The sequence below is a fragment of the Monodelphis domestica genome, chromosome 7, assembly GCF_027887165.1.
Source record: "Monodelphis domestica isolate mMonDom1 chromosome 7, mMonDom1.pri, whole genome shotgun sequence".
Lineage (NCBI taxonomy): Eukaryota > Metazoa > Chordata > Mammalia > Didelphimorphia > Didelphidae > Monodelphis > Monodelphis domestica.
In genome coordinates, this window is record NC_077233.1 from 41471889 (window position 1) to 41484825 (window position 12937).

Here is a 12937-nt window from a genome sequence, read left to right on the forward strand (position 1 = left end):
TACTTAAGAAAATGTTTTACCTTTAACTAGTTCCTTTAAATACTGAGTAGTTTTCCCTACACTACCACATTTAAGATGTTAGTCTATTTAATCCATACAATTTATAACATTTTGAGAGCACATTTCTGATTGTAATCCTCTGATACAAATTTACATGTACCTGGTGTACTCACAGCAATAGTGACAGCAAGATATAAATATAGGCATATGCTTTTATATATGTGTATAGATACATAGTTATATGCATATCTATAATTTTATTGAAATATATGTGTATATAATATTGCACAAACAAACTATAATTATAAAGTTAGATGGGTGAAAGGAAGAGGCAGAAAATTCCTCTGCTTTCATGTATTAAAATAATATTAATTCATCATAACCTTGCAGTTAAAAAAATTCTATCAGTGTCCTTTCTAGAGATTATTAAAATATAAGTGACAAAGATTTTAAAGATATTTTTGCATATCAATTTGATATCCATAAAGGAATATGTGACTTTTTAAAAAAGACAGGATGTTTAATAATGGAGGAGGAGTTAGCACTTTTTCTTTACATTTTATTTTCATTATTTTTTTGGTTTTTAAATATTTTTCCATGTTTACATGGTTCATGTTCTTTCCCTCCTCTCTTCCCTTCCAACTCCCAGAACTTACAAGAAATTCCACTGAGTTTTACAAATATTATTACTTGTTACCCATATCCATGTTATTCATTTTTTTCCTAAGGAGCCATTTTGAAAGCCTAAACCCCAAATCACATACCCATATATACATGTGATAAGTGATGTCATATATTTTGCTTTTGCATTTCTACTCCCATAGTTCTTTCTCTCAATGTGGTTAAAATTCTTTTATGTAGGTTCTTCAGAACTGTCCTGACTTCTTACGTTGCTACTAGTAGCAAAGTCCAATACATTGGATTATTCCATAATGTTTTATTTTCTGTGTACAATGTTCTTCTGGTTCTGCTCATTTTACTCTGCATCAGTTCATTAAGTTTCTCCCAGTTCATATAGAAATACTCCAGATCATCATTCTTTATAGCAAAATAGTATTCCATCACCATCATATGCCACAATTTGTTCAGCCAGTAGAGAGATACCTCCCCATTTTCCTTTTTTTGCCACAACAAAGTGCACAGGTATGAATATTTTTATACAAATAGTTTTCCTTATCCTCTCTTTGGGGCACAAACCCATCAGTGGTATGGTTGGATCAAAAGGCAGTCAATCTTTTGTTAAAGGTAAATTTTAGGTTTGAGACTGATTATATTTTTTAGTGGTCGCCAGGGATTTAAATTCTAAATCCCAATGAAATACTAAAATCAGAATGGAATTTTATGGTGATTTATTTACAATAGAAGGAAGAAATTAAGAATGAGGGAGAGAGAGAGAGAGAAAGGGACAATCTGCTCCAGCCTGGTCTGAGCCAGGGGAAGTTCAGAGGCCTCAGCCAAGGGGTCTTCCCAGAAGATTAAATCCATTTGGTTTCCAACCATGAGGCTTCCTCCAAGATGAGGGGCCTCCTTGGATGCTGGTGCCTTCAGAAATGTCAAGGGAAAGGGGAGTCAGCCTTATAACTCACCATATGGTCATTTCAGGGAAGTAGTCTGAGGTCTGATGCTCCACCAAGTCAAGTTCCACTGCAAAGGCCCTCTCTCACAGGAAGTGACGCAAAATATAAAGGCAGTACTTTACACCACTTCCTGTGTCTGACATGTACCAATGGTGGCTTGAACATGTCTTTGGACAATCTAGGGGGTCAGTCCTGAATTGTCACTTGCTAGCACATGTGGGTCATAGACCTTCTTCCCCCACAGTTAACCCTTAAGTGGGGGTTTATACATTCCTGGTTGTTAAAATTCTAAACACTAAGCAGGGTGGAGTAAATCTAAAATCCACACTTTAAAAGCTCATTGGGAATAGTTCCAAATTGCCTTCCAGACTGGCTGGATTAATTCAAAACTCCACCAGCAATGAATTAGGGTCTCAATTTTGCCACAAAACCTCCAACACTATTAAAATATTTCAAAGAAATACTAATATTCAAAAATTTTCAAAATGAAAAAAAATAATTTGTTGAAAGCTAAGATGATAGACTCAAAAGAGCATTTCAATAAATAATGGAAAACAGCAAAAACACAGTGGGAAAGAGATTTCAGATGCTCTATTTAAACACTCACATGAGGATTCAGTCATATTTTTAAATTTTAGCCTGAGATAATATATCCTTTTCTAACTTTGCTTTTGCATTGGACTCAATCATGATGATTTTTGGATTTTTTAAATGAGGATATAAGACTCTAAAAGATCCTGAGATATGTGTATATATGGGTTTTAATACATTGTATATGAATTTAAACATATATATGTATGTACACACACATAAATTAAACTTACCATTTCTGAATCAATATCCTGAGCCCTGTCTCATTTTGTAACAGCATTAATGTTCCATATCCCAAATTAGTCATGATTGTCTAACTTATCAAATATAGTTTGTTAAAATATTAATTCAAATTTAAAAATATAATGATGTGCATATTTTAAAAGATAATTTCACTCCAGGGCCTCTAGAATAAGGCTATCCTCATCACTTCCAAATAAATCACAAAAGAAGTCTGAAATACGTCATATAGTATAGGAGAAAGACAGTCATAAATTTTTTGAATTTTATCCAATAAGAATATTTGTCAGTAGTTAGGAATATCTCCTTTTATCCCAGGGCATTAGATTTCAGATAGAGATATCAAATGAAAGTTTAAAAGTATTAAAATGCTATTTATGGTGATGACAATGGTGATGACTATCATGATGATCCTGATAACTGGCTTTTGAATTGTTCTTTAAAGTTTTCAGTGTTTTCCATAATTTATTTGATGCTCACAACTCTGACATAAACACTATTATTATTCTTACTTCATAGATTAGGAAATTGAGGCTTTGAGGTTGAGTGGATTTTCACAAGGACATGCATCTTTTAAATATCTGAAGTAGTGTCTGAAGTAAGATACAACTCATTTCTTCCTGACTCCAAGTACAATACTCTAATGAGAATGCCACCTGAATTCAGATGGAGATGTGGCTTCTTTTCTTTTTTAGAAAAAGAAAGATTTCTTTCTGTGAGAACATTGAATGGCATGAGGCTTATGATCCTCTGAGTCACATATGAGCATTTCCATTAATATACTCTGAGAATATGCTCATAGAAATAAGGTTTTTTGCTAGCAGTGCTACTCAAGTGGTATCATCTTCATAAAGGACAAGGCATTTGTTCCTTTTTAAGTTCTCCGTTTTGATTTCTATAAAACAGGAGCTGTGGTGGTGAACTAAATAATACTTTTAGTCCTTTCTAACCCAGAAATTCTTTGGTTCTATGACAACCCAGCCATCATTTTTTTCATGGAAAGACTCTAGAAGACTGATAATTAAATTTACTCTGACATTTACCCCATGAAGGTTACCTGTCAATCCTTTGTTAAAGAAATTGATTTCACCATTAACTAATTCTATTCCTTCTGACTGTCGATGCCCAAAAGCAAAAATTCATAAGATCATAGCTTCAGTTGGTGTAACAAGATAAAGATCCTAAGCCCAGGGCTGGAAGGGACATCAAGAGCCATTTTTAATACTCACATATTGAACAGATAAAGAAACAGATCAAGTGGAGAGGCAATTTGTTCAAGTTCACATAATAATTAGTTATCAGGTAGGTAAATCCTGGTCCTCTGATTCTAGAACCAGTATTTCTTTGACTTGTCAAAATTGATATTGATAATGAATGGTAGAACCCAGATTAGAACTCCATCCCACTTACTAAAAAAAAAAAAGATCTCATTCCACCATATGACATTACTTTCTCAAGAATCCACGAAGAGAATTATGCTGAAATATCATGTCCTAAATATATATTACTGATGAGATGATTACTGAAGGGACATATTGTCCAAAGCTTTTAATCATAAACCGTTAGGACACTCAATGGTTTCTATAGTTTTATCCATATGATTTAAAATAATTCTTTTAGGCCAATAATCTAATATCTGACATAGAAATATGCTCGTGGGTATGGAATATTATTATAAAATGCTTGTCTGACAGTCAACTCAATCCACTAATATTTTTTTAATTCTTTCATTGATTGAAACATAATCAGGTTTGAAACACAAAGGTTCCCAACATGCCAGGAACTAAATCTTGATCTTTCCGAACAGTTTAATAATTATTATACCCCAGTAATTAAAATGGCTATGGAGATAACTATAAAGGATTCACTGGCTGTTCTTTGAATTTGGGTTGAAAAACAATTATAAAGCTTAATTGGGAACATGTAATAATGACAGACATTATTTCATTGATTGATTCCAAGTTAAAGGGAACTGTCAAATGGAATGCTAGCCTACCCTTTGCTATCAAAACTGAAGGGAGCTTCAAAGTCTTCCCATGCATGGTCTCTTTTTTTGTAAATTACAGATCATCTAAATGTTTGACAGGTAACCTTTTGGATTCTTAAGAATGGTTTTAGGAGAAAACTTTTCTCTAAGTCTTCTGTATCCTTGAAAAATATTGAACATTTAAATTTAAAATACATCATATTAATTATTCTTTCAAAATTAGGAAAACAATTATAGGCAAACCAATATCCTTAAAAAGAATCTATTACCTTTTGTTTTGCTTTCATAGAAAAGAAATTTGAGTGTCTAAGAAACAATTAAATTACTTAAAGTGAAAACAAATGCCCAAAGCCTTTGCCTGGTTTGTTATTTGATCAGTCATTTCTCATCTTTAAGATGGGATAGCTTTATCTAATTCCATATTTCTTACCTAGCCTTGTTCATATTTCTTAGAATCCATACATGCTGGGTCTCTCCCAAGACTCATGGAATAAACCTGCAAAATGACTTTTTCTCTGACAAGTAGTTATCACCACACTTTTTTTAAACCTCTCATTATTGGGCAGAAAATGGGTCACATTTATCCATAAAATATTTTTAAAGCAATATATACCACTATGTAAACAGTAGTCAAAGGGTGTTTCAAATGATTGGTTGTCATAATCCTAGCTTTTAAAAATATACAATTCTTTTTTTAACTTCTAAGTACTTTCATTACACATAGTCTAAATGTCTTAAGAATATTTTCTATAGCAAAAATACATAATTATAATAAGAATAAAATATGCATTGTTTGTGGACACTGTGTGTCAAGGAAAGGTGAAGCACAGAAATCCAACTGCTGTAAAAGGATACCATTAAATTTCTGGAACTAGGCATTGTTCTTTTAAAAATAAATAAGTTTGTATATGGTGCCTCAGTTAACTAATTGATGTGTTAAGTAAGTTTTGACATGACTGTTAGGTAACTGAAGAGACCTTTCATTGCCTAAAATAAAGCCTCTCATATTGCATTTGTTTTGTCTCAAGTATAATTTTAGTTTGACATTTCTAAGTACCTTTGAAATATTACCAACATGATTAATTTTCCAAGTAACAGACTAACAGAGACAAAATGTATTCCAAAATAGCCAGGCTATTACTGTTTTGTTATCAGCCTTCAAGATAGCATTAGAAAAATCTTTTGCCTATGTTTTTCCTGCTATTTGCAATGCACTCTTTTTGGATTTTTATCACTAAATCATTTTTGACATTCAATTTTGTTGTATCAGTTGAGGGTGTTCAGGTATGGTATGAGATACTTTAAAAGTCCCTGAAAGGATGGTATCCTCAGCATTTGTCCTCATCAAGGTCAATTTTTTACCCCATATGAATAGTTGTGATTCTTCATAGTGTAAATTCCAGTCACTTAAATATTTTAAATATTTCAAGTAACAAAGGCCCTTATAGCACTGACTTCCTAGTAACAGTTAACTTGAATCCCTCAATTCCTAATCTAATTATACCATTTTAACCACATTTTTATTGATGTGTGAAGTAAAACTCTACACTAAGGCAAAAATAATGATCAAAATAAAATGTTGTAAGTGTAATTTGATTTTTTTCTCTCTCAAAGGTGGAAGCAAAATGGCACAGATATTGATTTTACCATGAGTTATCACCACCGGTTGGTCGGAGGCAGCTTGATCATCAGTAATCCCCACATAGCTGAGGCCATTGGCATATACCAGTGCTTAGCCACCAATCCATTGGGAACCATTGTCAGCCGCAAGGCAAAGCTCCAGTTTGCATGTGAGTTATGAGAAAAAATGCTTGTGGGTTTCTAAAATAAATTATCTTCTAAGACATCATTAAAAACTTATAGTAATTGGGCAAATAGATGATTATGACTTATTGCAGTAATGATATATACCAAGGCACTTTTTAAATAAATTGATTGCATTGATTAGACAGCCATGTTTTATTGGTAATAAAGAAACTTCAGTTGATTTTTCTCAACTTTTCCTTTAAGAAAACTTTTTCAAAGCACTTTCTTCAAGAATTAATTCTTAGACAACTTTCTATTCTGAGCATTGATTTATGGACATACAAAACATGAGAGTTAAAGACAATGTTTCTCTATTTTAAGAAGTAATCACATGTACAATGGCTAGATATAGGTGGAAATAAATTGGTTGAAAAGTCAGCTTTTATATTTATTGTACTGATGTCCAGTGGCATCTCACAAATGTCACTCAATTAATTACCTACATGACATTTTGATACATGAGCAGATGTATAATAAACAGACTACCTTTTATGTACCCTTGGTTTATCTATTTAATGTCATGGTGAATCTGGGTAAAGATAAACTTAATTGCAGTTTTGTTGTTGATTTGAACTAGAAGAGTTCTGTTTGTTTCTCCATTTCCTTTCTGTATGCTTTTTTAAAACTTTAAGATATAATTATATTATATTACATTGGAATCCTACAACACATCTCTTTGGGGTGTGGAGCTAGGGGATAGGGAATGGAAGTAGTATTTTATTTTCCCAAAAAATATCTGCTGTTTTTTACTATAAGAATGCAATTGTTGTCAATCCTTATTAATAAAACATGCCTCGAAGGCAACCTTATAGAGATATTTAGGATATCAGCAAGTATATTAATAATTAAACATGTTATGTATTGCATAACTAGTCATGTTTAAAGTAATCCAAAGGAGTAAGTAAAGATCAGATGAATTACAGGATCTTTCTTTAAGCCGGGGGGGGGGGGGTATTTTCTGTGAATTTACTTCTGCTTTACTGAGATCAAGAGTTTTAGCTCTTCCTTCCATAGATATATAGATATAGATATAGTTATAGATATAGATATAGATATAGATATAGATACAGATATAGATATATAGATATTTTTAAATCACTCCTGGGGCAGCTAGGTGGTTCAGTGGATTGAGAATGAGGCTTAGAGATGGGAAGTCCTAGGTTCAAATCAGACCTCAAATACTTTTCAGCTGTGTGACCCTGGGCAAGTCACTTAATTCCCATTGTCTAGCCCTTACCACTCTTCTTCCTTAGAACCAATATTGGTTCTAACACAGAAGGTGAGGGTTTAAAAAAATCAGTCCTTTTCCCTTTATCTGGGATTTTTGTGAAATCAGATTTAAAAGAGGAAAGCAATAGAATATGTTATGAGATTAACTATAATAATAGGTTTATGAGTTATTTTAAGATTTGAGAAAATCATCTTGATTTTATGTCTTTCAAATAATATGATCACTTGAAAAAAACAGGGAACAAAATTGAAATTGGAATAATTCACAAAAATAATTTTTCATAGATATTAAAGTATCCTTCTGGAGTTACACTGATTATTTTTGTCTACATAACTATATTTAAAATCAAAATTTGGAAAAGATCACCTTATATTTCTGATGATGATTAAATATAGAGAATTTAAAAATATTATATATCATTGACATTAGGGATCCTACAGTATTCATGTCACATTTATATGTAGCAGTTTGCTTAGTTATTTTTCAATCAAAGATAATGTACTCTTTCCCCCTTATTTGGCTCCTAGAAAATATATGTAAATATTTCAGTACATATGGTACCTTGATTTTTGAAATTTATTTCCTTGCGGTATACACCAAGATATTAAATTTCTGAGAACAAAAGTATGGGCATAATAATTATCTTATTACCATATTTTCAAATTATTTCCTAAAATGATTATATAAACTGATTTATCAATAATTCATTATTAATGTGAATATAGAAAGAATATTCTCTCAATCATATATTTGACAATTTGTTGTATGAGTAGTAAAACATCAGGGTAGTCAATAATGCCAATAATTGTTGTAGTCAAGAAGGAAAATCTTATCAATTGCTCTCCAGAGAAAGCCCTACAGGATTCATCTCATTTATTTATTCCTGTTGTTTTCTGCCAATTTCACATTTCTCTAGGCCTTCATTCCCTTTCCATTTTAATATAAATCATTTTAATAAAATGTTATTATTTAACAGGTGAATTATAATAATGTAATAATGTTAATTGCAATAATTTGAACTATAATAAACATGTTATTACATTTGTTAGAGCTAGAAGGGATTTTAAAGATCATCTGATTCAAACTCTTCTCTTTACAAATGAGGACCTTGGATTCAGAAAGATTAAATAACTTGCCCAAATTTACAAAACTCTTAAATTGAGTAGCTTGGATTTGAAACCAATTTTTCTCAATTCAAATCATGTGATCTTCTCATATTACCTTTTAGAGTTGAAAATGATCTTCCATATAGAATTTGAAGATAAGATTAAACAATAGTTCATAAGAAAAACTGAAAATGAATGGAAGTTAACAATGTTAAATAGAAATCACAAATATAATGTTATCCTGAATTTCAACAAGAGAAATACTGACCAGAGTACAGATAGGTAAAAGTTCTGTTTTTAAGTTTCTTGACTAGGCAACATCTTAAGTATATTTCTCTGAGGAAATACATGTCATGGCTACATTGAAAAATAAGAAAGTTGCAAGAAATTGGTGTCTTGAATATTAAAGATTTTCAAATATAAGCTAGAAATGATGTTCAGTTGAAGGAACTGGTACTGCTTCTGTTTTTGTTCACAGAGATGCAACTTACTGAAATATAATACTTATACTTGTGTATTAGGAGGATTGTCATGGATCTGATGGATCATACTTCTCATACATTTTACTACACATTCAAATAGAATAAGCAACAAATTTTTGGAAAATTTAGAGAGCTAATTTTCTTACACAATGAAAAGAATAATATTTTCATAATTAGAAGAAAATAGAATGGACCCCCTAAGGAAGCAATAGATTCCTCTCTCTTAAAGGTCTTTAAGAGGAAAATAGATGATTCCCTTCCTAGAAATATGCTACAGACAAGTTACTCTTATAAGTTGATCCTCTAATGCAAATATTCATGATAATCAAATAGGTTTTGAACACTGGCACATATAAAACCCAGAGGAATTGCTCATTGGCTCTTAGCAGGGAGAAGGAGGAGGGGATGGAAAGAACATAAATCATGTAGCCATGGAAAAATATTCTAAATTAATTAATTTTTTTTAAATCTAAAAATAAAAAATAAGTTGATTTATATTACTTTTACTCCCCTTAAAATCCTAAGATTATAAAATACAAGACATTTGAGAAATATGGATGAAGAGTAATTGTTATTTGAAATAATATTTTATTTTCTCCAAATTATATATGAAAACATTTCTTACATTCATTCTTTAAAGTTGTGTTCCAAATATTTTCTTCTCTTTTTACTTTTCTTCTCTCAGTCTATCATTCTCCATTCTCCTTAAGATGAGAAGCAATCTGATACAGATTTTATGTTTAATTATGTAAGCTATTTTTCCATACTTAACTCTTCTGTGGATGAGATCCCAAATGGAAAAAAAAAAGAAGTAGAAAGTGAAATATAAAATGTGTCAGCCTACTTTCAGATTCCATCACATCTTTCTCAAAAGACACATGACATTTTTCATCATGAGTTTTTGGGATTGTCTTGGATCACTTTATTGCTGAAAATAACTAGTCCATTTATAGTTATTCATCAAAAATTATAATTTGGGGAAATTAAAATATTATTTCAAATAACAATTATTCTTATTGCACACAGTTTTTCTGGTTCTAGTCACTTCACTTTGCATCCATTCATGTATGTCCAGATTTTTCTGAAATCCTTTTGCTTAGCATTTCTAATGGAACATTTTTTTTTCTATTACAATTATATATCACCCCCAATATGATGGATCACCCACAATTTCCAATTTTTTACTACCCCAAAAGTAGCTACAATACATGTTTTTGTCCAGAGGTTCTTTTTTTTCCTTTTTTGATCTTTCCTGGATATAGACTTAGTAACTATATTGATGCATCAAAGAGTATTTTAGAGTTCTTAGAGCATAGTTCCAAATTGCTTTCCAAAATGGATGAATCAGCTTGTAATTCCACCAACAGTGTATTAGTATGCCAATTTTCTCACAACCCCTCCAACATTTATCATTTCCTTTCTCTATAATATTAGGCAATCTAATAGATGCAAGGTGGTACTTTGGAGTTGTTTTCATTTGCACTTCTCTAGTGTGAATTTTAAAACTATTCCACCCTAATAAGACTGTACTTTAGAAGATCTGACTTAGTTATTTCCTGATCAATAACAATAGAGATACTTGGAGTAACAGAATCAGATCTTGGGAACCCTGCATTTCTCTACCCTCCTTAGTTTAACAAGATTAGAAAGGTCTGCACCAAACTCAAGATTTAATTATCTGAGGAAATGGCCTTCAGCAGACATATGCAGAAAAAGTAGACAGATGCCTGGGCTGTCCTAAGTCAAGCTAAGGTATTATTGGTAGAAATGAGATGCAGAAAAGTGACATAAAACCATCTATATAAGGCAAGTCATGTCCTCTTTCCCTGGAGAGGTGACTCTAGCTGGCAGTGTGCTAGGTGTTCCAACATCTTGGAGTGGTGGCAATTATTTGTCTGGGTTTGGTGGTGAGTTTTGCCCTTGAGCTGATTCAGGTTCAGGCATCTTAGATGAGCCCCTTTCAATGTCAGGCTGATTCCTTCTTCCTTCACACTCAAAACCTTACTTTCCAGATTTCCTAATATTCCTACTTGGTACTAGCCCCTTCCTTATTCCTTCTTCTTAACCTCCTCCACTATATCAATTACATCACCATAAAATTTCTAGCTGACTTGGGTATTTTATTATTTGGGATTTTCCCTGGAGATCAAATTAAATTTAGATTTTTAAGTCACAATGCTAAAATTATCCTTTACAGTTTTGTCTGACCATGTCAGTTGTGATGAAATACCCTCAATCTTCTTAACTTTCCTAAACCTTTTTTTTTCCACTGTGACTATCCCTTTTAATATCTTATTTTGATCAGCTGTAGAGGTAAGTAAAATTTGGATTCATTTTTTTTCTTCTTTCTTTTCTCCCTCTCTTCTTAAATTAGAGAGAAAACAGCTGTTTTAAATCTTAACAACAGGACTCTAAGTTCCTGGCTGGAAGAGATGTTTCTAAATTTCCTTCCCCTTGGGGAACACCTGCCTAGATTAGGAGTGGGGGAAACCTGTAGAAAGTTTTGGCCTTGTCCTGCTCCCCATGTGTTTTGTGAAGCCTGATAGAAAAATAACATATATATAAACAAATACTACATTATTTGACATTTATATGATGGTTGAAGAATTAGGGACATTGAGGAATATAGGAAATCCAATTTTTTATATTATTAGGTAATGCCATTTTTGAACTCCTCAGTACTGTGTTGAGATGCTAAAAAATTATGCAAAAATTAGATAAATCCAGGAAAACATAGAAAAATGTGAGGCTAAAATACAGGATAATGTACAAGACCAATTGGGGAATTTAAAATGTTTCTTACAGGATCAATTGGCAAAAATCTGCCCCACCAGAAATAGACCTGTTTCTGAACCTTTGAATGAGAAAATTTCCTTCCCCCGAAATAGAGATAGAAAACACCTTCCCTATAACTCAGCTAACAGACTGGCTCTCTCATGGTCAGCAAATCTTGGCTGAACTTAATCCCCAAAAGCCTTCCCCTGCAATACCAGTTTCTCATGTTCCTTCTCCTACACAAAATCAAATTCAAGCCCAAAGGAGATCTCATCCTTCTAGAGAAACTCGTCTTCGTCAAACTGACCCACAGATACCAAATTCAACTAGAGGCCTGTTTCCTCTAAGAGAAGTACCTAAAATAGGATGGAATGGGGATGTGGTGACTTTAAGGCACAACATACCACTTACTCACCAAGAAACAAATGAATTTACATGAAATATCCCCACATATGAGCAAGATCCCTTTCTAGTAATGAAAAAGATGACAGACATTTTTTCAATATAATCCATCTTACAAAGACATTGAAAACTTGCTACAGGCCTTTTTAAGTGAACCTGAGAAAAATAAAAAAATTTCTCATGTCAAATTTAAATTATCCTAAAATGTTCCTTTATACTAGTCAAGAGTAATTTAAAGCAATTTTTCATATGACTAGATTGCTTTGATTTATTTATCTGAAAACAGCCTGTATATATTTCCTTTCACCATATATCATGACTTTAGTTCTCTATGTATTTGAGAAATTAGACATTTATCAGAGCTTCTTGCTATATATAGTACCCACCACCAATTTTCTCCTTCTAATCTTAGTTGCATTTATTTTGTTAGTAAAAAAACTTTTTAAAAAATTAATATAATCAACATTATCCATTTTATATTCTATAATTATATCTTATTTGATAATAAATTTTTTCTTTATTCATGGATTGGACAGATAAACTATGGTATATTACACTAATTTGTTTAAGGTATCATCTTTTATGTTTTGCTCATTTACCCCTGTTTAACTTATCTTGGTATGCAGTATAAAGATATTGGTCTATAACTATATTTGTCTATAACTATATATCTATAATTATAACTAGTTTCTGCCATACCATTTTCCAGTTTTCCCAATAGTTTTGTCAGATAGTGAGAT

The 12937-nt window shown here is 31.9% G+C and overlaps 1 protein-coding gene across 1 annotated transcript in view; it reads left to right on the forward strand.

The window, feature by feature from the left end:
- Positions 1-12937, forward strand: part of CNTN6 (contactin 6) — a 493040-nt gene that overhangs the window by 217042 nt on the left and 263061 nt on the right. The window contains exon 4 of the mRNA XM_007500105.2: positions 6010-6185. Within this exon, the coding sequence (XP_007500167.2) occupies positions 6010-6185 (176 nt within the window). The remainder of the gene's footprint in view (positions 1-6009; positions 6186-12937) is intronic.